The sequence below is a fragment of the Anomaloglossus baeobatrachus genome, chromosome 7 (assembly GCF_048569485.1).
Source record: "Anomaloglossus baeobatrachus isolate aAnoBae1 chromosome 7, aAnoBae1.hap1, whole genome shotgun sequence".
Classification (NCBI taxonomy): Eukaryota; Metazoa; Chordata; class Amphibia; order Anura; family Aromobatidae; genus Anomaloglossus; species Anomaloglossus baeobatrachus.
In genome coordinates, this window is record NC_134359.1 from 305801309 (window position 1) to 305825728 (window position 24420).

Here is a 24420-nt window from a genome sequence, read left to right on the forward strand (position 1 = left end):
TCACTCCATCCTCATCAGGAGCGTTCCCAGATCCCGGCGAGCGTCTGCACTGCTGCCTCTTCATGTGGACGCCGCTCACTTCATCCTCATCAGGAGCGTTCCCAGACCCCAGCGAGCGTCTGCACTGCTGCCTCTTCATGTGGACGCCGCTCACTCCATCCTCATCAGGAGCGTTCCCAGACCCCGGTGAGCGTCTGCACTGCTGCCTCTTCATGTGGACGCCGCTCACTCCATCCTCATCAGGAGCGTTCCCAGACCCCGGCGAGCGCCTGCACTGCTGCCTCTTCATGTGCACGCCGCTCACTCCATCCTCATCAGGAGCGTTCCCAGACCCCGGCGAGCGTCTGCACTGCTGTCTCTTCATGTGCACGACACTCACTCCATCCTCATCAGGAGCGTTCCCAGACCCCGGCGAGCGTCTGCACTGCTGCCTCTTCATGTGGACGCCGCTCACTCCATCCTCATCAGGAGCATTCCCAGACCCCGGCGAGCGTCTGCACTGCTGCCTCTTCATGTGCACGCCGCTCACTCCATCCTCATCAGGAGCGTTCCCAGACCCCGGCGAGCGTCTGCACTGCTGCCTCTTCATGTGCACGCCGCTCACTCCATCCTCATCAGGAGCGTTCCCAGACCCCGGCGAGCGTCTGCACTGCTGCCTCTTCATGTGGACGCCGCTCACTCCATCCTCATCAGGAGCGTTCCCAGACCCCAGCGAGCGTCTGCACTGCTGCCTCTTCATGTGCACGCCGCTCACTCCATCCTCATCAGGAGCGTTCCCACACCCCGGCGAGCGTCTGCACTGCTGCCTCTTCATGTGCACGCCGCTCACTCCATCCTCATCAGGAGCGTTCCCAGACCCCGGCGAGCGTCTGCACTGCTGCCTCTTCATGTGCACGCCGCTCACTCCATCTTCATCAGGAGCGTTCCCAGACCCCGGCGAGCGTCTGCACTGCTGCCTCTTCATGTGCACGCCGCTCACTCCATCCTCATCAGGAGCGTTCCCAGACCCCGGCGAGCGTCTGCACTGCTGCCTCTTCATGTGGACGCTGCTCACTCCATCCTCATCAGGAGCGTTCCCAGACCCCGGCGAGCGTCTGCACTGCTGCCTCTTCATGTGGACGCCGCTCACTCCATCCTCATCAGGAGCCTTCCCAGACCCCGGCGAGCGTCTGCACTGCTGCCTCTTCATGTGCACGCCGCTCACTCCATCCTCATCAGGAGCGTTCCCACACCCCAGCGAGCGTCTGCACTGCTGCCTCTTCATGTGCACGCCGCTCACTCCATCCTCATCAGGAGCGTTCCCAGACCCCGGCGAGCGTCTGCACTGCTGCCTCTTCATGTGCACGCCGCTCACTCCATCCTCATCAGGAGCGTTCCCACACCCCAGCGAGCGTCTGCACTGCTGCCTCTTCATGTGCATGCCGCTCACTCCATCCTCATCAGGAGCGTTCCCAGACCCCGGCGAGCGTCTGCACTTCTGCCTCTTCATGTGCTCGCCGCTCACTCCATCCTCATCAGGAGCGTTCCCAGACCCCGGCGAGCGTCTGCACTGCTGCCTCTTCATGTGCACGCCGCTCACTCCATCCTCATCAGGAGCGTTCCCAGACCCCGGCGAGCGTCTGCACTGCTGCCTCTTCATGTGGACGCCGCTCACTCTATCCTCATCAGGAGCGTTCCCAGACCCCGGCGAGCGTCTGCACTGCTGCCTCTTCATGTGCACGCCGCTCACTCCATCCTCATCAGGAGCGTTCCCAGACCCCGGCGAGCGTCTGCACTGCTGCCTCTTCATGTGGACCCCGCTCACTCCATCCTCATCAGGAGCGTTCCCAGACCCCGGCGAGCGTCTGCACTGCTGCCTCTTCATGTGCACGCCGCTCACTCCATCCTCATCAGGAGCGTTCCCAGACCCCGGCGAGCGTCTGCACTGCTGCCTCTTCATGTGCACGCCGCCCACTCCATCCTCATCAGGAGCGTTCCCAGACCCCGGCGAGCGTCTGCACTGCTGCCTCTTCATGTGCACGCCGCTCACTCCATCCTCATCAGGAGCGTTCCCAGACCCCGGCGAGCGTCTGCACTGCTGCCTCTTCATGTGGACGCCGCTCACTCTATCCTCATCAGGAGCGTTCCCAGACCCCGGCGAGCGTCTGCACTGCTGCCTCTTCATGTGGACGCCGCTCACTCCATCCTCATCAGGAGCGTTCCCAGACCCCGGCGAGCGTCTGCACTGCTGCCTCTTCATGTGGACGCCGCTCACTCCATCCTCATCAGGAGCGTTCCCAGACCCCGGCGAGCGTCTGCACTGCTGCCTGTTCATGTGGACGCCGCTCACTCCATCCTCATCAGGAGCGTTCCCAGACCCCGGCGAGCGTCTGCACTGCTGCCTCTTCATGTGCACGCCGCTCACTCCATCCTCATCAGGAGCGTTCCCAGACCCCCGCGAGCGCCTGCACTGCTGCCTCTTCATGTGGACGCCGCTCACTCCATCCTCATCAGGAGCGTTCCCAGACCCCGGCGAGCGTCTGCACTGCTGCCTCTTCATGTGCACGCCGCTCACTCCATCCTCATCAGGAGCGTTCCCAGACCCCGGCGAGCGTCTGCACTGCTGCCTCTTCATGTGGACGCCGCTCACTCCATCCTCATCAGGAGCGTTCCCAGACCCCGGCGAGCGTCTGCACTGCTGCCTCTTCATCTGGACGCCGCTCACTCCATCCTCATCAGGAGCGTTCCCAGACCCCAGCGAGCGTCTGCACTGCTGCCTCTTCATGTGGACGCCGCTCACTCCATCCTCATCAGGAGCGTTCCCACACCCCGGCGAGCGTCTGCACTGCTGCCTCTTCATGTGGACGCCGCTCACTCCATCCTCATCAGGAGCGTTCCCACACCCCGGCGAGCGTCTGCACTGCTGCCTCTTCATGTGGACGCCGCTCACTCCATCCTCATCAGCAGCGTTCCCAGACCCCAGCGAGCGTCTGCACTGCTGCCTCTTCATGTGGACGCCGCTCACTCCATCCTCATCAGGAGCGTTCCCAGACCCCGGCGAGCGTCTGCACTGCTGCCTCTTCATGTGCACGCCGCTCACTCCATCCTCATCAGGAGCGTTCCCACACCCCGGCGAGCGTCTGCACTGCTGCCTCTTCATGTGCACACCGCTCACTCCATCCTCATCAGGAGCGTTCCCAGACCCCGGCGAGCGTCTGCACTGCTGCCTCTTCATGTGGACGCCGCTCACTCCATCCTCATCAGGAGCGTTCCCAGACCCCAGCGAGCGTCTGCACTGCTGCCTCTTCATGTGGACCCCGCTCACTCCATCCTCATCAGGAGCATTCCCACACCCCAGCGAGCGTCTGCACTGCTGCCTCTTCATGTGGACACCGCTCACTCCATCCTCATCAGGAGCGTTCCCAGACCCCGGCGAGCGTCTGCACTGCTGCCTCTTCATGTGGACGCCGCTCACTCCATCCTCATCAGGAGCGTTCCCAGACCCCAGCGAGCGTCTGCACTGCTGCCTCTTCATGTGCACGCCGCTCACTCCATCCTCATCAGGAGCGTTCCCAGACCCCGGCGAGCGTCTGCACTGCTGCCTCTTCATGTGCACGCCGCTCACTCCATCCTCATCAGGAGCGTTCCCAGACCCCGGCGAGCGTCTGCACTGCTGCCTCTTCATGTGGACGCTGCTCACTCCATCCTCATCAGGAGCGTTCCCAGACCCCGGCGAGCGTCTGCACTGCTGCCTCTTCATGTGGACGCCGCTCACTCCATCCTCTTCAGGAGCGTTCCCAGACCCCGGCGAGCGTCTGCACTGCTGCCTCTTCATGTGGACGCCGCTCACTCCATCCTCATCAGGAGCGTTCCCAGACCCCGGCGAGCGTCTGCACTGCTGCCTCTTCATGTGGACGCCGCTCACTCCATCCTCATCAGGAGCGTTCCCAGACCCCGGCGAGCGTCTGCACTGCTGCCTCTTCATGTGGACGCCGCTCACTCCATCCTCATCAGGAGCGTTCCCAGACCCCGGCGAGCGTCTGCACTGCTGCCTCTTCATGTGGACGCCGCTCACTTCATCCTCATCAGGAGCGTTCCCAGACCCCAGCGAGCGTCTGCACTGCTGCCTCTTCATGTGGACGCCGCTCACTCCATCCTCATCAGGAGCGTTCCCAGACCCCGGCGAGCGTCTGCACTGCTGTCTCTTCATGTGGACGCCGCTCACTCCATCCTCATCAGGAGCGTTCCCAGACCCCGGCGAGCGTCTGCACTGCTGCCTCTTCATGTGCACGCCGCTCACTCCATCCTCATCAGGAGCGTTCCCAGACCCCGGCGAGCGTCTGCACTGCTGCCTCTTCATCTGGACGCCGCTCACTCCATCCTCATCAGGAGCGTTCCCAGACCCCGGCGAGCGTCTGCACTGCTGCCTCTTCATGTGCACGCCGCTCACTCCATCCTCATCAGGAGCGTTCCCAGACCCCGGCGAGCGTCTGCACTGCTGCCTCTTCATGTGCACGCCGCTCACTCCATCCTCATCAGGAGCGTTCCCAGACCCCGGCGAGCGTCTGCACTGCTGCCTCTTCATGTGGACGCTGCTCACTCCATCCTCATCAGGAGCGTTCCCAGACCCCGGCGAGCGTCTGCACTGCTGCCTCTTCATGTGGACGCCGCTCACTCCATCCTCATCAGGAGCCTTCCCAGACCCCGGCGAGCGTCTGCACTGCTGCCTCTTCATGTGGACGCCGCTCACTCTATCCTCATCAGGAGCGTTCCCAGACCCCGGCGAGCGTCTGCACTGCTGCCTCTTCATGTGCACGCCGCTCACTCCATCCTCATCAGGAGCGTTCCCAGACCCCGGCGAGCGTCTGCACTGCTGCCTCTTCATGTGGACCCCGCTCACTCCATCCTCATCAGGAGCGTTCCCAGACCCCGGCGAGCGTCTGCACTGCTGCCTCTTCATGTGCACGCCGCTCACTCCATCCTCATCAGGAGCGTTCCCAGACCCCGGCGAGCGTCTGCACTGCTGCCTCTTCATGTGCACGCCGCTCACTCCATCCTCATCAGGAGCGTTCCCAGACCCCGGCGAGCGTCTGCACTGCTGCCTCTTCATGTGCACGCCGCTCACTCCATCCTCATCAGGAGCGTTCCCAGACCCCGGCGAGCGTCTGCACTGCTGCCTCTTCATGTGGACGCCGCTCACTCCATCCTCATCAGGAGCGTTCCCAGACCCCAGCGAGCGTCTGCACTGCTGCCTCTTCATGTGCAAGCCGCTCACTCCATCCTCATCAGGAGCGTTCCCAGACCCCGGCGAGCGTCTGCACTGCTGCCTCTTCATGTGCACGCCGCTCACTCCATCCTCATCAGGAGCGTTCCCAGACCCCAGCGAGCGTCTGCACTGCTGCCTCTTCATGTGGACGCCGCTCACTCCATCCTCATCAGGAGCGTTCCCAGACCCCGGCGAGCGTCTGCACTGCTGCCTCTTCATGTGCACGCCGCTCACTCCATCCTCATCAGGAGCGTTCCCAGACCCCGGCGAGCGTCTGCACTGCTGCCTCTTCATGTGGACGCCGCTCACTCTATCCTCATCAGGAGCGTTCCCAGACCCCGGCGAGCATCTGCACTGCTGCCTCTTCATGTGGACGCCGCTCACTCCATCCTCATCAGGAGCGTTCCCACACCCCGGCGAGCGTCTGCACTGCTGCCTCTTCATGTGCACGCCGCTCACTCCATCCTCATCAGGAGCGTTCCCAGACCCCGGCGAGCGTCTGCACTGCTGCCTCTTCATGTGGACGCCGCTCACTCCATCCTCATCAGGAGCGTTCCCAGACCCCGGCGAGCGTCTGCACTGCTGCCTCTTCATGTGGACGCCGCTCGCTCCATCCTCATCAGGAGCGTTCCCAGACCCCGGCGAGCGTCTGTGTGGCGCCCCTGACCTGGTCAGGCACCACTGAGTACTGCACCCATGCTGGGGACAGTACAACACAGGTAATCCAGAAGGCTGACCGGGGTGTGGAACACAGGCGCATAGTGATCAGGTCTCACACATGTACCCATGAGAGGACCCCTGGGGATCCCAGGAGGGGGAAAAGCCTTCACCTTCACTGGAATAGTGGAGGGGGCCAAAAGCCTCCATCTCCTCTCAAGGGGTGTGGTAAGAGAGTCTGGTTGCTAGGTGGCGTAGGCAGGCACAAAAGGGAAAAGAGAAGGAGGAGTAAACAGTCTAGAGTCTGCAGCAGAGTGTGGAGGAGTGAGGAGCAGGAAAGTGGAGCTCAGACAGGAGCAGATGTGAAGGTCCCAGATGTGAGCCAGGCAGTGCAGAGTCCAGGGAGCTCGAGTGAGGAGCAGATCCCGTGGGCTGCTGTAGCCTGACAGCGTCCGCGCAGTGGCTACCGACGGGGGAGAACGGTCAACTAGGAGTGCTACCCGAAATCCATCTTCAGCTAGAGAGAGAGCAACGGAGTGGGAAGTAAGGAGACTGCTAGAGAGTACCAGGCCCAAACGGGCGGCAGATCCCGAAGCGGAGATAGATCCAGCTTTCTTTTGCTAAACCTGCCGGTGTGGGGCTCTCAAAGCCCACGCCACAACACCACAAAAGCCGCAGCCACGTAGCCACAGTTAGGGCCCATAGGTCACAGGAGGCAAGCAGCTGGAGTGGCCTGGTCCAGGCGACAAGCAAACGGCAAACGAAGGGGAGAGAGGCTGCAGCATCTTCCCTGGGTGACCCCCATAGGGACTCAAAGTCGGGGTTACCCCAAACCACCAAGGGCTAAGGAAGGCGAGTTAGTAGTCACCCTCACAAGTCAGCCTGAAGGACACCTGGTTCCCACTTGGTTCATCCCAGCTACGCCCGGGTCACTCACCCTGCCATCAACTGTGAGTAAAAACCCTGAAAGACATCCTGCCTGTGTTGAGTCATTCTGCGCCTTGTAGTTCTACGCATCTACACAGGGCCCTGGGGCTTGCCTCACTCTCAGGAGGCTACTACAACTGGCTGCACCCACCATCAGCCCCAGGCATCCCTTAACCTGCAGTGGCGGTCCCCCACTGACCGCAAATCTGAGAGTGGCGTCACGACAAACTACAAAGAAGGTTTCCTACCTGTGACCAGACAGATCCACCTACGTGGAGTCCCTGAAGGTAATGCACCGACACAGCGTTTGCGGGGCTCCACATCTGGCGTCACGAACAGGATAAGAACTAGACCTGTTGAGACAGGTGACCATGTGCCTGGGCGGTCCGCTTGAAAAATTGGAAGCGCCGCCATATTGCCACCATGAAAAGCGCGCTGAAAAACAACAGCAGCCCGCGCTGGAAGAAGTTACCGCCCACGAAGAGGTGTGGCTACCCAGAGATCCCCTGCAGAGTTCTGACCTCGCTTGTGAAGAGAGCGGAAGCGTCCAGAGACGGCGGGAAGGACAGAGAGCCACAAGCCTGCTGCTGCAGAGAGAAGAAATGGAGTCCGGACGTGGATACCCAGAACCAGGCTCTGCTGCCTGGTGGTGCCGGGAGCTTGCTATCTTCTGCGATCAGCTGGAGGCCAGGATTATGCGACAGCTCAGTGAGGGATGCACGGAGCTTCTGGAGATGGCTGCGGCGGTTCGGACCTACGAAGAGGGAGCCGCGCGACGCATGCCAGATCGAGCGGCGACGACTCAGATCCCGATGGTGCCACCGATGGGTGAGTCCAGAGTTGCCCCGGCCAGCGCAAGTGCTCCGACCCCTGCTGCTACGACCGCGGTCCCAGAAGAGGCGCCTGGCGCGGCGACGCTGAGCGAGGCCGCAGCCACGCTAGGTGCGGCCCGCCAAATCCAGGCCGCCGCAGCGACACCCCGCCTGGCCCGCAAAGGTCCGACTGCTACGGCGATACTCATCCGTGCCGCAGGTGTGACGCTGACCCAGGCTGCCACCCTGCTGAGCCCAGTCCGCCAAGACCCCACCGCAGCAGCGACGCTCGTCCGAGCCGCAAGTGAGATGCTGAACCAGGCCGCAGCCCCGCCAGGTGCGGCCCGACAAGCCCCGATCACTGCAGCGACGCCCAGCTCCACCTGCACGGACCCCATTGAGGATGCGACGCCAATTCAGACCGCGGCTGCAATGCCCAGTCCGGCCCGCCAAGAACTGGCCGCAACAGCGACGCAGATCCAGGCCGCCGCCACGCCAGGCTCGGCCCGCACAGACCAGGCCGCCGCCACGCCAGGCTCGGCCCGCACAGACCAGGCCGCCGCCATGCCAGGCGCGGCCCGCCAAGACCAGGCCGCCGCAGCGATGCCCTGCGCGGCCCGCCAAGAAAAGACTACATCACCATTTACCCCGGCCTGCAAGGCCAGAGCAGACACCGCTCCCCAGTCTAAGGAGGTCCCTGCAAGGAAATCCCTGATAGGTGAAGACCCCGCGTACTGGCAGCTGAAGGCTGACATGGAGGCCAAGTTTCCACAGGAGATGGTGGACCAGTACATGCTCCCTCCGCACACCCCTAAGGCAACCCCTGCGGCAACCACGCCGAAGAGTCCACCGCCTGGGCCAGCTGAGGAACACTCATCCCTAGCGCTGCCACGACCAGAGTGCAGCGAAGAACTAAGGGGGAGAGGAGGGCAAGAAGTTGAGGAGTTGCCCCCGGAGCCAGCAGCAGTGCTAGTCCCAGAGCCGGAGATGCTGCCATATTCCCGCTGGGACGAGGAAGACCTGACACCTCCTGCTGAAGAAGACCTGACACCTCCTGCTGAAGACGACCTGCCCAACCGCCCCACCTGGGAGCTTGTAAGCTGTACTTCGCAGAATCCAGCCCGCAAGACACGGCGCCGAGGCGGTAGTACAAAGTATCCTCCAACATCACAATCTCCTGAGCAGAAAGACGAAGTCACCGCCAGAGACCTAGAGGAGAAACGGTTCCTGAGAAGGTTCAAACCCCAGATCAGAGGACCCCTGCGTCGAGGAATTGTCGAAGATTTCAGCCTCAAATCAGGATACGGCTTTATAGTATCACCTGGTGTGAAGGAAGGGATTTTCGTCAATCGAAGGGATGTGAGAGCCCATTTGCCCAGAGGACACCCTGGAAGAAATTTGAAGATAGGAGACTCAGTGGAGTTCACTATGCATCAGGGAGAAAGAGGCTGGTATGCCCTAGATGTTGCACCATGTCCTAGAAGTCCTTGCAGAAGCCCTGCAGTCACAACAGAAGATGAAGACAGAGACACTGAAGAAGAAAGAAAATACAACGAACCCACAGACGAAGAAAGAGATCAAGAAACCAACAGGTGCCGCAGCCCTACAGGCCCAAGCCCTGGTATGGAAGAGTAGAGGAATCTGCATAAAGTAAAGCATACAGCAAGTTAAAGTTTTGAAAAGTTGGAAGTTTTGCAACGTTTACGTTTAAGTATGTGCCCACATAAACTTGTGTGAGAAAACCATAAACCTTAAGGCTATGAACTGGCTATAGCCACAAACTCTCGCAGTGTAAATAGTTACACCAGAGGGCACCACCACCACCAGAGTCAGCCTGTTTAGGGGCTTGGCTCGTCTGCAACCAGGAGGAGCCCGTCCGTATATAGGGCCTTGGCTCACCTGCGACCAGAGAGCATGCCTGTTTATGGGGTCTGGCTCTCCACCACAAAGAGGGTACCTGGTCAGCACCAACTGTGGAGGCCGCCTCTACATCCTGCCAGAAGAGGCTGAAGGCGCGGATCCATCAGGCCAGGTATACCCTGAAACCACCAGCCCATGAAAGCCGCCTCTACATCCTGCCAGAAGTGGCTGAAGGCGCGGCCAACGGGAGAGGCAGATTGGAGGAAAGGTCTGGGGAAGTAGATGGCCCAGATCTGGTTACCAAATGGACCAGTGACCTGCCTCCTGAAAGGGTTTGGGTGGGTTAACGGACTTGTGGGTGGGGGGTGGTGATGTATGGTACCTGGTGCTTTTAAAATGTTTTACATGTTTTAATGTTTTATGCATTTTTAAAATGTTGTCTTGCAGCCCGAGGACGTGCTGGTGATAACTAAGGGGGAATGTGGCGCCCCTGACCTGGTCAGGCACCACTGAGTACTGCACCCATGCTGGGGACAGTACAACACAGGTAATCCAGAAGGCTGACCGGGGTGTGGAACACAGGCGCATAGTGATCAGGTCTCACACATGTACCCATGAGAGGACCCCTGGGGATCCCAGGAGGGGAAAAAGCCTTCACCTTCACTGGAATAGTGGAGGGGGCCAAAAGCCTCCATCTCCTCTCAAGGGGTGTGGTAAGAGAGTCTGGTTGCTAGGTGGCGTAGGCAGGCACAAAAGGGAAAAGAGAAGGAGGAGTAAACAGTCTAGAGTCTGCAGCAGAGTGTGGAGGAGTGAGGAGCAGGAAAGTGAAGCTCAGACAGGAGCAGATGTGAAGGTCCCAGATGTGAGCCAGGCAGTGCAGAGTCCAGGGAGCTCGAGTGAGGAGCAGATCCCGTGGGCTGCTGTAGTCTGACAGCGTCCGCGCAGTGGCTACCGACGGGGGAGAACGGTCAACTAGGAGTGCTACCCGAAATCCATCTTCAGCTAGAGAGAGAGCAACGGAGTGGGAAGTAAGGAGACTGCTAGAGAGTACCAGGCCCAAACGGGCGGCAGATCCCGAAGCGGAGATAGATCCAGCTTTCTTTTGCTAAACCTGCCGGTGTGGGGCTCTCAAAGCCCACGCCACAACACCACAAAAGCCGCAGCCACGTAGCCACAGTTAGGGCCCATAGGTCACAGGAGGCAAGCAGCTGGAGTGGCCTGGTCCAGGCGACAAGCAAACGGCAAACGAAGGGGAGAGAGGCTGCAGCATCTTCCCTGGGTGACCCCCATAGGGACTCAAAGTCGGGGTTACCCCAAACCACCAAGGGCTAAGGAAGGCGAGTTAGTAGTCACCCTCACAAGTCAGCCTGAAGGACACCTGGTTCCCACTTGGTTCATCCCAGCTACGCCCGGGTCACTCACCCTGCCATCAACTGTGAGTAAAAACCCTGAAAGACATCCTGCCTGTGTTGAGTCATTCTGCGCCTTGTAGTTCTACGCATCTACACAGGGCCCTGGGGCTTGCCTCACTCTCAGGAGGCTACTACAACTGGCTTCACCCACCATCAGCCCCAGGCATCCCTTAACCTGCAGTGGCGGTCCCCCACTGACCGCAAATCTGAGAGTGGCGTCACGACAAACTACAAAGAAGGTTTCCTACCTGTGACCAGACAGATCCATCTACGTGGAGTCCCTGAAGGTAATGCACCGACACAGCGTTTGCGGGGCTCCACATCTGCACTGCTGCCTCTTCATGTGGACGCCGCTCACTCCATCCTCATCAGGAGCGTTCCCACACCCCAGCGAGCGTCTGCACTGCTGCCTCTTCATGTGCACGCCGCTCACTCCATCCTCATCAGGAGCGTTCCCAGACCCCGGCGAGCGTCTGCACTGCTGCCTCTTCATGTGCACGCCGCTCACTCCATCCTCATCAGGAGCGTTCCCAGACCCCGGCGAGCGTCTGCACTGCTGCCTCTTCATGTGGACGCCGCTCACTCCATCCTCATCAGGAGCGTTCCCACACCCCAGCGAGCGTCTGCACTGCTGCCTCTTCATGTGCACGCCGCTCACTCCATCCTCATCAGGAGCGTTCCCAGACCCCGGCGAGCGTCTGCACTGCTGCCTCTTCATGTGCACGCCGCTCACTCCATCCTCATCAGGAGCGTTCCCAGACCCCGGAGAGCGTCTGCACTGCTGCCTCTTCATGTGGACGCCGTTCACTCCATCCTCATCAGGAGCGTTCCCAGACCCCGGCGAGCGTCTGCACTGCTGCCTCTTCATGTGCACGCCGCTCACTCCATCCTCATCAGGAGCGTTCCCAGACCCCAGCGAGCGTCTGCACTGCTGCCTCTTCATGTGGACGCCGTTCACTCCATCCTCATCAGGAGCGTTCCCAGACCCCGGCGAGCGTCTGCACTGCTGCCTCTTCATGTGCACGCCGCTCACTCCATCCTCATCAGGAGCGTTCCCACACCCCAGCGAGCGTCTGCACTGCTGCCTCTTCATGTGGACGCCGCTCACTCCATCCTCATCAGGAGCGTTCCCAGACCCCGGCGAGCGTCTGCACTGCTGCCTCTTCATGTGCACGCTGCCCACTCCATCCTCATCAGGAGCGTTCCCAGACCCCGGCGAGCGTCTGCACTGCTGCCTCTTCATGTGGACGCCGCTCACTCCATCCTCATCAGGAGCGTTCCCAGACCCCAGCGAGCGTCTGCACTGCTGCTTCTTCATGTGGACGCCGCTCACTCCATCCTCATCAGGAGCGTTCCCAGACCCCGGCGAGCGTCTGCACTGCTGCCTCTTCATGTGCACGCCGCTCACTCCATCCTCATCAGGAGCGTTCCCAGACCCCAGCGAGCGTCTGCACTGCTGCCTCTTCATGTGCACGCCGCTCACTCCATCCTCATCAGGAGCGTTCCCAGACCCCGGCGAGCGTCTGCACTGCTGCCTCTTCATGTGCACGCCGCTCACTCCATCCTCATCAGGAGCGTTCCCAGACCCCGGCGAGCGTCTGCACTGCTGCCTCTTCATGTGCACGCCGCTCACTCCATCCTCATCAGGAGCGTTCCCAGACCCCGGCGAGCGTCTGCACTGCTGCCTCTTCATGTGGACGCCGCTCACTCCATCCTCATCAGGAGCGTTCCCAGACCCCGGCGAGCGTCTGCACTGCTGCCTCTTCATGTGCACGCCGCTCACTCCATCCTCATCAGGAGCGTTCCCAGACCCCGGCGAGCGTCTGCACTGCTGCCTCTTCATGTGGACGCCGCTCACTCCATCCTCATCAGGAGCGTTCCCAGACCCCGGCGAGCGTCTGCACTGCTGCCTCTTCATGTGCACGCCGCTCACTCCATCCTCATCAGGAGCGTTCCCAGACCCCGGCGAGCGTCTGCACTGCTGCCTCTTCATGTGGACGCCGCTCACTCCATCCTCATCAGGAGCGTTCCCAGACCCCGGCGAGCGTCTGCACTGCTGCCTCTTCATGTGGACCCCGCTCACTCCATCCTCATCAGGAGCGTTCCCAGACCCCGGCGAGCGTCTGCACTGCTGCCTCTTCATGTGCACGCCGCTCACTCCATCCTCATCAGGAGCGGTCACAGGAGAGCGGAGGATAGCCACGATTGCCGGATACCCTCAGGGACGGTCCCGAGGTACAGAGCTCTCCGGCTGACGATATTCTCTAGGTTCACAACATCAGCAACATATTATCTGTATACAATTCATTTATACTCTCAGTATTGAAGTAAAAAAGGGCTGTGATGACAATATGTTTATTGGTTATGCTGGTGTGCTTTATGTTGTGCTTTGTTTGTTAGGTTCTACTAGTTCAGGTGCTTTATGTTAGATTGTACTGGATCATGTGCTTTTTATTGTGCTGTGTTTGTTAGGTTGTACTGGTTCATGTGCTTTATGTTGTGCTTTGTTTGTTAGGTTGTACTGGTTCAGGGGCTTTATGTTGTGCTTTGTTTGTTAGGTTGTACTGATTCAGGTGCTTTATGTTGTGCTTTGTTTGTTAGGTTGTGCTGGTTCAGGTGCTTTATGCTGTGCTGTGTTTGTTAGGTTGTGCTGGTTCAGGTGCTTTATGTTAGGTTGTGCTGGTTCAGGTGCTTTATGTTAGGTTGTGCTGGTTCAGGTGCTTTATGATGAGCTTTGTTTGTTAGGTTGTGCTGGTTCAGGTGCTTTATGTTAGGTTGTACTGGTTCAGGGGCTTAATGTTGTGCTTTGTTTGTTAGGTTGTGCTGGTCCAGGTGGTTTATGTTGTGTTTGTTTGTTAGGTTGTACTGGTTCAGGGGCTTTATGTTGTGCTGTGTTTGTTAGGTTGTACTGATTCAGGTGCTTTATGTTGTGCTTTGTTTGTTAGGTTGTGCTGGTTCAGGTGCTTTATGCTGTGCTGTGTTTGTTAGGTTGTGCTGGTTCAGGTGCTTTATGTTAGGTTGTACAGGTTCAGTTGCTTTATGTTGTGCTGTGTTTGTTAGGTTGTGCTGGTTCAGGTGCTTTATGTTAGGTTGTGCTGGTTCAGGTGCTTTATGTTAGGTTGTGCTGGTTCAGGGGCTTTATGTTGTGCTTTGTTTGTTAGGTTGTGCTGGTCCAGGTGGTTTATGTTGTGTTTGTTTGTTAGGTTGTGCTGGTCCAGGTGGTTTATGTTGTGCTGTGTTTGTTAGGTTGTACTGGTTCAGGTGCTTTATGTTGTGCTGTGTTTGTTAGGTTGTGCTGGTTCAGGTGCTTTATGTTAGGTTGTGCTGGTTCAGGTGCTTTATGTTAGGTTGTGCTGGTTCAGGGGCTTTATGTTGTGCTGTGTTTGTTAGGTTGTGCTGGTTCAGGTGCTTTATGTTAGGTTGTGCTGGTTCAGGTGCTTTATGTTAGGTTGTGCTGGTTCAGGTGCTTTATGATGAGCTTTGTTTGTTAGGTTGTGCTGGTTCAGGGGCTTTATGTTAGGTTGTGCTGGTTCAGGGGCTTTATGTTGTGCTGTGTTTGTTAGGTTGTGCTGGTTCAGGTGCTTTATGTTAGGTTGTACTGGTTCAGGGGCTTTATGTTGTGCTGTGTTTGTTAGGTTGTGCTGGTTCAGGTGCTTTATGTTAGGTTGTGCTGGTTCAGGTGCTTTATGTTCGGTTGTACTGGTTCAGGGGCTTTATGTTGTGCTTTGTTTGTTAGGTTGTACTGGTTCAGGGGCTTTATGTTGTGCTTTGTTTGTTAGGTTCTGCTGGTTCAGGGGCTTTATGTTGTGCTTTGTTTGTTAGGTTCTGATGGTTCAGGTGCTTTATGTTGTGCTTTGTTTGTTAGGTTGTACTGGTTCGGGGGCTTTATGTTGTGCTGTGTTTGTTAGGTTGTACTGGATCAGGGGCTTTATGTTGTGCTGTGTTTGTTAGGTTGTACTGGTTCAGGTGCTTTATGTTGTGCTTTGTTTGTTAGGTTGTACTGGATCAGGGGCTTTATGTTGTGCTTTGTTTGTTAGGTTGTACTGGTTCAGGTGCTTTATGTTGTGCTGTGTTTGTTAGGTTCTGCTGGTTCAGGGGCTTTATGTTGTGCTTTGTTTGTTAGGTTCTGATGGTTCAGGTGCTTTATGTTGTGCTTTGTTTGTTAAGTTGTACTGGTTCAGGGGCTTTATGTTGTGCTGTGTTTGTTAGGTTGTACTGGTTCAGGGGCTTTATGTTGTGCTGTGTTTGTTAGGTTCTGCTGGTTCAGGTGCTTTATGTTGTGCTGTGTTTGTTAGGTTGTACTGGATCAGGTGCTTTATGTTGTGCTGTGTTTGTTAGGTTGTACTGGATCAGGGGCTTTATGTTGTGCTGTGTTTGTTAGGTTCTGCTGGTTCAGGGGCTTTATGTTGTGCTGTGTTTGTTAGGTTGTACTGGATCAGGGGCTTTATGTTGTGCTGTGTTTGTTAGGTTCTGCTGGTTCAGGTGCTTTATGTTGTGCTGTGTTTGTTTGGTTGTACTGGTTCAGGTGCTTTATGTTGTGCTGTGTTTGTTAGGTTCTGCTGGTTCAGGTGCTTTATGTTGTGCTGTGTTTGTTTGGTTGTACTGGTTCAGGGGCTTTATGTTGTGCTTTGTTTGTTAGGTTGTACTGGTTCAGGGGCTTTATGTTGTGCTTTGTTTGTTAGGTTCTGCTGGTTCAGGGGCTTTATGTTGTGCTTTGTTTGTTAGGTTCTGATGGTTCAGGTGCTTTATGTTGTGCTTTGTTTGTTAGGTTGTACTGGTTCGGGGGCTTTATATTGTGCTGTGTTTGTTAGGTTGTACTGGATCAGGGGCTTTATGTTGTGCTGTGTTTGTTAGGTTGTACTGGTTCAGGTGCTTTATGTTGTGCTTTGTTTGTTAGGTTGTACTGGATCAGGGGCTTTATGTTGTGCTTTGTTTGTTAGGTTGTACTGGTTCAGGTGCTTTATGTTGTGCTGTGTTTGTTAGGTTCTGCTGGTTCAGGGGCTTTATGTTGTGCTTTGTTTGTTAGGTTCTGATGGTTCAGGTGCTTTATGTTGTGCTTTGTTTGTTAAGTTGTACTGGTTCAGGGGCTTTATGTTGTGCTGTGTTTGTTAGGTTGTACTGGTTCAGGGGCTTTATGTTGTGCTGTGTTTGATAGGTTCTGCTGGTTCAGGTGCTTTATGTTGTGCTGTGTTTGTTAGGTTGTACTGGATCAGGTGCTTTATGTTGTGCTGTGTTTGTTAGGTTGTACTGGATCAGGGGCTTTATGTTGTGCTGTGTTTGTTAGGTTCTGCTGGTTCAGGGGCTTTATGTTGTGCTGTGTTTGTTAGGTTGTACTGGATCAGGGGCTTTATGTTGTGCTGTGTTTGTTAGGTTCTGCTGGTTCAGGTGCTTTATGTTGTGCTGTGTTTGTTTGGTTGTACTGGTTCAGGTGCTTTATGTTGTGCTGTGTTTGTTAGGTTGTGCTGGTTCAGGTGCTTTATGTTGTGCTGTGTTTGTTTGGTTGTACTGGTTCAGGTGCTTTATGTTGTGCTGTGTTTGTTAGGTTCTGCTGGTTCAGGTGCTTTATGTTGTGCTGTGTTTGTTTGGTTGTACTGGTTCAGGGGCTTTATGTTGTGCTGTGTTTGTTAGGTTCTGCTGGTTCAGGTGCTTTATGTTGTGCTGTGTTTGTTTGGTTGTACTGGTTCAGGGGCTTTATGTTAGGTTGTGCTGGTTCAGGTGCTTTATGTTAGGTTGTGCTGGATCAGGTGCTTTATGATGAGCTTTGTTTGTTAGGTTGTGCTGGTTCAGGGGCTTTATGTTGTGCTTTGTTTGTTAGGTTGTGCTGGTCCAGGTGGTTTATGTTGTGTTTGTTTGTTAGGTTGTACTGGTTCAGGGGCTTTATGTTGTGCTGTGTTTGTTTGGTTGTACTGGTTCAGGTGCTTTATGTTGTGCTGTGTTTGTTTGGTTGTACTGGTTCAGGTGCTTTATGTTGTGCTGTGTTTGTTAGGTTCTGCTGGTTCAGGTGCTTTATGTTGTGCTGTGTTTGTTTGGTTGTACTGGTTCAGGGGCTTTATGTTGTGCTGTGTTTGTTAGGTTCTGCTGGTTCAGGTGCTTTATATTCTTTGGTGATTTGTTGCTTTGCATTTTCTGCACTGAAATAATGGATCAATATAAAGAGCTCAGATGTTTGGATATTTCCTTTTATTTTGGGGGGAGAAGTTCATAGAATCAACCTTGTGAATGGAAATCATAAATCATTAAGATTTCCTGTGATTTGATGAAGCATCGGCCGCATTTACTGCAAAGAATGATAAATAAAGTCAGAAGAATGTGTACAAGTTCCTCCGGCGTCACAGCACGTATGGCGGCATCGGGTTTTCTTTATGGCAATGGTAAAAAAAAGTTCCATATTTTCTGAACTGTCCTGGATTTGTGCATGGTCGGAGCTCGGAGAACGAGGATCAGATCCTGGGCGATGCTCCTGTCCATTGTGGTATAGAGTTAGCGAGTATATACCGTATATATATATACGCTGACATCATTTCTGAGACGTTATGCTTCATTATTACATAACAATTATGTTAGAGTTGGGTAGAGCCAGCCTTATTAAGATTTTCCCCTGGACCTTTCTTCTCTGATTTTTTTGCATTTGTATTTGTATCACTCACTCCTGTAAAAAAATGAAAAGAAAAGAAAATGAGACGGGAGAGTGAAGACGATGGTGGAAGCTGGCAGACCGCGAGCTCGGATGCTTTGTGTCCGGGGAGAGCGGGGAAGCTGCGGGGACGTGGATATGGGAGGGTCACTGATTATTCAGGGACCTGCTTCCTTTTTTAAATTCCTCGCCACTGCCACCACCATGATTACAATGGTCAGCGCATGCGCAGTGTGATTCTGCAAGCAGTCTGCAGGTCTTCAGTAAAATGGCACCAAGAGCATGCGCAGAACAAGATTTCGAATGACGTCTTTATTAGGCTGAAGTCTCTATTTGCGCATGCGCCACCACTGACGCCATTTTATTGAAGACTATCTGTAGAGTCACACTGCGCAAAGTCTTTAATACAATGGCTCCGGAGCGACGCATGCGTAGACTGAGATTTCGTTTGAAGAGGTCAGGGAGCTGAAATCTCGATCTGTGCAAACACCGCATTTAGTGACATTTTATGGAAGGCTGAAGGTCTCTCTCTCCCCCCTCTCCCCTCTCTCTCCCTCTCTCTCCCTCTCTCTCCCTCTCCCCCCCTCTCTCCCTCTCCCCCCTCTCTCTCCCTCTCTCTCCCTCTCCCCCTCTCTCTCCCTCTCTCTCCCTCTCCCTCTCTATCTCCCTCTCTCCCTCTCTCTCCCTCTCTCCCTCTCTCCCTCTCTCCCCTCTCTCTCCCCCTCTCCCCTCTCTCTCTCCCTCCCCCTCTCTCTCTCTCTCTCTCCCCTCTCTCCCTCTCTCCCCTCTCTTCCTCTCTCTCTCTCCCCTCTCTCTCCCCTCTCTCTCCCTCTCTCTTCCTCTCTCTTCCTCTCTCCCCTCTCTCTCCCTCTCTCTCCCCTCTCTCTCCCTCTCTCTCCCCTCTCTCTCCCTCTCTCTCTCTCCCCCTCTCTCCCCCTCTCTCTCCCTCTCTCCCCTCTCTCTCCCTCTCTCTCCCTCTCTCTTCCTCTCTCTCCCTCTCTCTCCCTCTCTCTCCCCTCTCTCTCCCTCTCTCCCTCTCTCTCCCCTCTCTTTCCCTCTCTCCCTCTCTCTTCCTCTCTCTCCCTCTCTCTCCCCTCTCTCTCCCTCTCTCCCCTCTCTCTCCCCTCTCTCTCCTCCTCTCTCTCCCTCTCTCCCCTCTCTCTCTCCCCCCCTCTCTCCTCCTCTCTCTCCCTCTCTCCCCTCTCTCCCTCTCTCTCCCTCTCTCCCCTCTCTCTTCCTCCCTCTCCCTCTCCCTCCCTCTCTCCCTCTCTCTCCCCTCTCTCTCCCCTCTCTCCCTCTCTCTCCCCTCTCTCTCTCCCCCTCTCTCTCCCCTCTCTCCCCTCTCTCTCCCTCTCTCTCCCTCTCTCCCCTCTCTCTCTTCCTCCCTCTCCCTCTCCCTCTCTCCCTCTCTCTCCCCTCTCTCTCCCTCTCTCTTCCTCTCTCTCCCTCTCTCTCCCCTCTCTCTCCCTCTCTCTCCCTCTCTCTCCCTCTCTCTCTCCCCCTCTCTCCCCCCTCTCTCTCCCTCTCTCCCCTCTCTCTCCCTCTCTCTCCCTCTCTCTTCCAAATTCAAATTCAAATTCAAATATGCTTTATTGGCAGGACCAAAATACAATTAGTGTTGCCAAAGCAAGAGAAATACAGTAAGTGTGGTGGGAGGGGATCAGGGTTATGGGGAGTTGGGGGGCACAATTTGGGCTCTGACAGTCCATTTAGGGGTCTTCCTCTCTCTCCCTCTCTCTCCCTCTCTCTCCCCTCTCTCTCCCTCTCTCCCTCTCTCTCCCCTCTCTTTCCCTCGCTCCCTCTCTCTTCCTCTCTCTCCCTCTCTCTCCCCTCTCTCTCCCTCCTCCCCTCGCTCTCCCCTCTCTCTCCCTCTCTCTTTCCTCTCTCTCCCTCTCTCTCTCCCCCCCTCTCTCCCCCTCTCTCTCCCTCTCTCCCCTCTCTCTCCCTCTCTCTCCCTCTCTCCCCTCTCTCTCCCTCTCTCTCTCCTCTCTCTTCCTCTCTCTCCCTCTCTCTCTCTCCCCCTCTCTCCCCCTCTCTCTCCCTCTCTCCCCTCTCTCTCCCTCTCTCTCCCTCTCTCCCCTCTCTCTTCCTCCCTCTCCCTCTCCTCCCTCTCTCCCTCTCTCTCTCCTCTCTCTTCCTCTCTCTCCCTCTCTCTCTCTCCCCCTCTCTCCCCCTCTCTCTCCCCTCTCTCCCCTCTCTCTCCCTCTCTCTCCCTCTCTCCCCTCTCTCTTCCTCCCTCTCCCTCTCCCTCCCTCTCTCCCTCTCTCTCCCCTCTCTCTCCCTCTCTCTCCCCTCTCTCTCCCCTCTCTCTCCCTCTCTCCCCTCTCTCTTCCTCCCTGTCCCTCTCCCTCCCTCTCTCCCTCTCTCTCCCCTCTCTCTCCCCTCTCTCCCTCTCTCTCTCTCCCCCTCTCCCCCTCTCTCTCCCTCTCTCCCCTCTCTCTTCCTCTCTCTCCCTCTCTCCCCTCTCTCTTCCTCCCTCTCTCCCTCTCTCTCCCCTCTCTCTCCCTCTCTCTTCCTCTCTCTCCCTCTCTCTCCCCTCTCTCTCCCTCTCTCTCCCTCTCTCTCCCCTCTCTCTTCCTCCCTCTCCCTCTCCCTCCCTCTCTCCCTCTCTCTTCCTCTCTCTTCCTCTCTCCCCTCTCTCTCCCTCTCTCTCCCTCTCTCCCCTCTCTCTTCCTCCCTCTCCCTCTCCCTCGCTCTCTCCCTCTCTCCCCTCTCTCTTCCTCCCTCTCCCTCTCCCTCCCTCTCCCCCTCTCTCTTCCCTCTCTCCCCTCTCTCTTCCTCTCTCTTCCTCTCTCTCTCCCTCTCTCACCCTCTCTCTCCCTCTCTCTCCCTCTCTCTCCTCTCTCTCCCTCTCTCTCCCCTCTCTCTCCCTCTCTCTCCCATATGCCCGGATTCCGGATCGGATCCGGACTTCTTCTTTGTCAACCTGCCACTGATCCGCTGACCCGGATTATTAGCAGTCTGCTCAACTCTAATGATAGGTTCTAGACAAATGCTTCATATCATGGGTCGGTGACAATGATGGAGATGGTCATCATCACATCCGGCAGATAACATGGGGTAAGGACAGCTGTTATTAGGTGAGTTCTTGGTGATATATAGGTAAAATATCCTTCTAGGGATGAGAGTACTAGACATGGCGGGGTGAGATGAGGGTCTCCGTGCTTCCCCAGCTCCAGTCACCTCTGTTCTTCATGGCAGATGACCTCCTTTCCTGCGTCTTCCTTCTCTCTGCACCACGGCTGAGGAGTCCACGGCCCACACGTCATGGTGTGTTGACGTCAGAACCTCACAATGTGCACCGTCTAAGAACTACCCGGCTGGCACAGAATCAAAGAAGGAGGAAAATGTCTGCCATGAGAAATAGAAGAGACTGAGGCAGGAGGCCGCCAACAGAGGACTGGGCAGGGAGCGCCACCGGCCGGACAGGGGAGCCGAGAGGTGGAATTATTTTACCCTATACTTAATATGTTCAGGAGTCGGGAGAGATTCCAGACCTTAATGCAACAAGGTCAATTATAGCAGTGAATAAACCTGAATCAAAATGTCCAAATCAGAGTGACCTCCAATGTATCTACAGATTAATGTATAATTTACAGATAATGCTCACAAGTAACCTCACACTGACACATCTCCACCGATACAGTCAGTACACACGCCATGTCACACGCCATGTCACACGCCATATCACACGCCATATCACACGCCATATCACACGCCATATCACACGCCATGTCACACGCCATGTCACACCACACACCATGTCACACGCCATATCACACGCCATATCACACGCCATATCACACGCCATATCACACGCCATATCACACGCCATATCACACGCCATATCACACGCCATATCACACGCCATGTCACACGCCATATCACACGCCATATCACACGCCATATCACACGCCATATCACACGCCATGTCACACGCCATGTCACACGCCATGTCAAACGCAATACTCAGAGGCACACCGATTATAATCATCACACATGTACACAGTTATACATACAGTACATATACATATATAGACACATAGGGCACTCTGTACAATCGGATGCGTCCTTCCTAGAGGATCTTCAGTAGAAGTCCTAGGCTTTCTGTGGTGGATGTGCTGTATGATGGGCTGCAGAACCTGACATTGATATACCTTATTTAAAGGATTTATCAATAGAATCTGCACTAAAATCCTTTTAAAGTTCTAAACATTCAAAACGGGACCTATACACATAGATGAACCATTTCCCACAAATACACACACATACTGTCTGCTGAAATAGGCATCGTAAGATGCCCGGTATGTGCCACAGAAGTGGTGTAAACCTGGAGGTCGGTTCTGGTCCTTGTAAAGCCACGTGCGTTTGTTACAGTATTCACAGGGCCCGTGTGACGCCCCAGGGGTGATGATCCCTTTCGGGGACGCCACAGGACTTATTCGACTTGGCAACAGGTAAAGTCAGTTTTATTATATGTCATGTGACGCCACTCACGGCTTGCGGTCAGGGATGTGAAGGACCGCCGATGCAGGTTTTGTGAGCATCTGGGGCTGATGGGGTCTGCAGCTGGATGCTCTAGCCTCCCGTGAGTGAGGCAGGCCCCAGGGGCTCGGGTAAGCAGGGTAGCGGGTCCATGAATAATACAGGTAGAGTCCAAAAGTCTTTAACTGCTTTTACTCACTCTTGTTGTTATTATGGTGAGCGGACCCGGGCGCTGCTGCGATTAGACCAGGTAGGACCAGGTATCCTTTGGGCCGATCTGAGGGTAACCTTTAGCTCACCTACCTAGCACTTCTGTTTTCAGAAAACCCCTGACTTGAAGTACCGTGGGGTCTATCCAGTTAGTTGCAACTGCCTTTTCTCCCTTTTTGGACTGTTTGCCGGCAGCGTGGACCAGGTGAGATGGCTTCAAGCTCTGTCTCCTTATGGGTCCCTGCGTTGCTGCTGAGGCTTGGACTCTGAAGGTTGGTGAGGTACTTGTAGTTCCCCTCACCGTCCAGGTTTAGCAGGTAGTTAAACTTGAGTCTGCTCTAGGGACCTGTTCCCCATACGTGCCTAGTCATCGGCAGTCCCCGTACTCGACTGACTCTTTCTCCGTCTTTCTGACTGACTGACTCGGTAACTGTTCTCCCCCGCCAACTGTCACTACACGTGCAGGGTCTGACTAGTGTGAGCACGCATCTGCGTCTCCTAGCAACCGCTGTTCCACTACCAGACTGGCTCGCTCCACTCCCTTCCTTACAGCCTCTGCACTTTAGCTTCCAGCCCCTCCACTACACCCCTCGATAAGAATTGAAGGCCAACTCCTTCTGGAGACTGCCCAAGGGTCCCATCTAATGGTGTGGGAGACCTGGTTGCTACGTGTTTGTGCGTACACACCTCTTTCCGGCCTTTTAGAACTATCTGGTAGCACTGCCCCAGCATGGGTGCAGTACTTATGCCGGCGTCACATGGTATGATATATATAGTGACGCACATCCGGCATCATCAGACATATCGTACCGTGTGACACCATGGAACAACTGTGAACAAGCAAAAATACTCACCTTATCGTTGCTCGTTGACACGTCGTTCATTTTCAAAAAGTCGGTCCTCCTTCTGTGCTCCGGTTGGTCATCATTCCCGTGGCAGCACACATCGCTCCGTGTGACACCCCGGGAACTATGAACACAGCTTACCTGCATCCCGCTGGCAATGCGGAAGGAAGGAGGTGGGCGGGATGTTACAACCCGCTCATTTCTGCCCCTCTGCTTCTATTGGCCGGCTGCCGTGTGACATCGCTGTGACGCCGCACGTCCCTCCCCCTTCAGGAAGAGGATGTTCGCCGCCCACAGCGACGTTGCCCGGGAGGTAAGTGCGTGTGACGGGGGGTTATTGACTTTGTGTGCCATGGGCAACTAATTGCCTGTGACGCACAAACGACGGGGGCGGGTACGATTGCTCGTGTGATCGCACGATAGATCGTCCCGTGTACCGCCGGCATTAGTGGTGCCTGACCGTGTCAGGGGCGCCACACCAGGTTTACAGATAGCTGGAGAGGTGGGTGGGCCTGGCTATCTACATAGCTCCACCCATGGGTGCGTCTCAGTTGGTAAAATGAGACTGTTTGTTTGGGACATGGTGGTCTGTGAGAAGCGGCCTGTGAGGGAGTGTGCACTGACAGAAGTCAGTGTGAAGAGGCTGCTAATGTAGAGAGGTATGGAGGGCTGCGATGCCCCTCACAGATACCTCAGGAGAAGGAAAATGGACTTTTAAATCTGTCTGTGAATATTGACAGGGGTCAGTGGAATTTGTCAGTGTGTGGAGGTCCGCCAAACCTCCCGAATAGCACAGACTTCAAATCCGGGGTGTGAATACTGACCGGCATGAGTGAACTCACTCGGCGATCCCACAGTCAATAGGACTGTGTTACAGTGTTTTTTTTCCTGCCGAGGTAAGGCTCATGTTATGTTACCTGGAGCGCGGTTTATGTCTGTTTTAATAAACTGGTTGGAGTTTTAATAAATGCGTTCCTGTGTGCTACCTCTAAGGCCTCTTTCCCACGTCAGTATTTTGCATCAGTGTTTCATCAGTGTGTCATCTGTATTTTGATGCCTAAAACAGGAGCGTCTCCAAAACACAGAACAGGTGTCAGTCTTTCAATTATAGTTTTTCTCTGTGAGTTCCACTCCTGGTTTTGGCATCCAAATACTGATGAGATACTGACAAAACACTGATGCAAAATACTGACATGGGAAAGAGGCCTAAGACGCAGCCAAGTGAGTGACCCCCATCACGTGAACTCTCACAGCATGCATACCCTAATATGTACACACATATAAACTAAGAAGACAAAGGAGTCCTGGAGGCGATGATCCGGCCCCACAGAGC

The 24420-nt window shown here is 55.6% G+C and overlaps 1 protein-coding gene across 1 annotated transcript in view; it reads right to left on the reverse strand.

The window, feature by feature from the left end:
- Positions 1-17094: 17094 nt before the first annotated feature.
- LOC142246577 (uncharacterized) overlaps positions 17095-24420 on the reverse strand; it is a 112603-nt gene continuing 105277 nt past the window's right edge. The window contains exon 10 of the mRNA XM_075319643.1: positions 17095-17562. Coding sequence (XP_075175758.1) covers positions 17474-17562 — 89 coding nt within the window. The 3' untranslated portion in view covers positions 17095-17473. The remainder of the gene's footprint in view (positions 17563-24420) is intronic.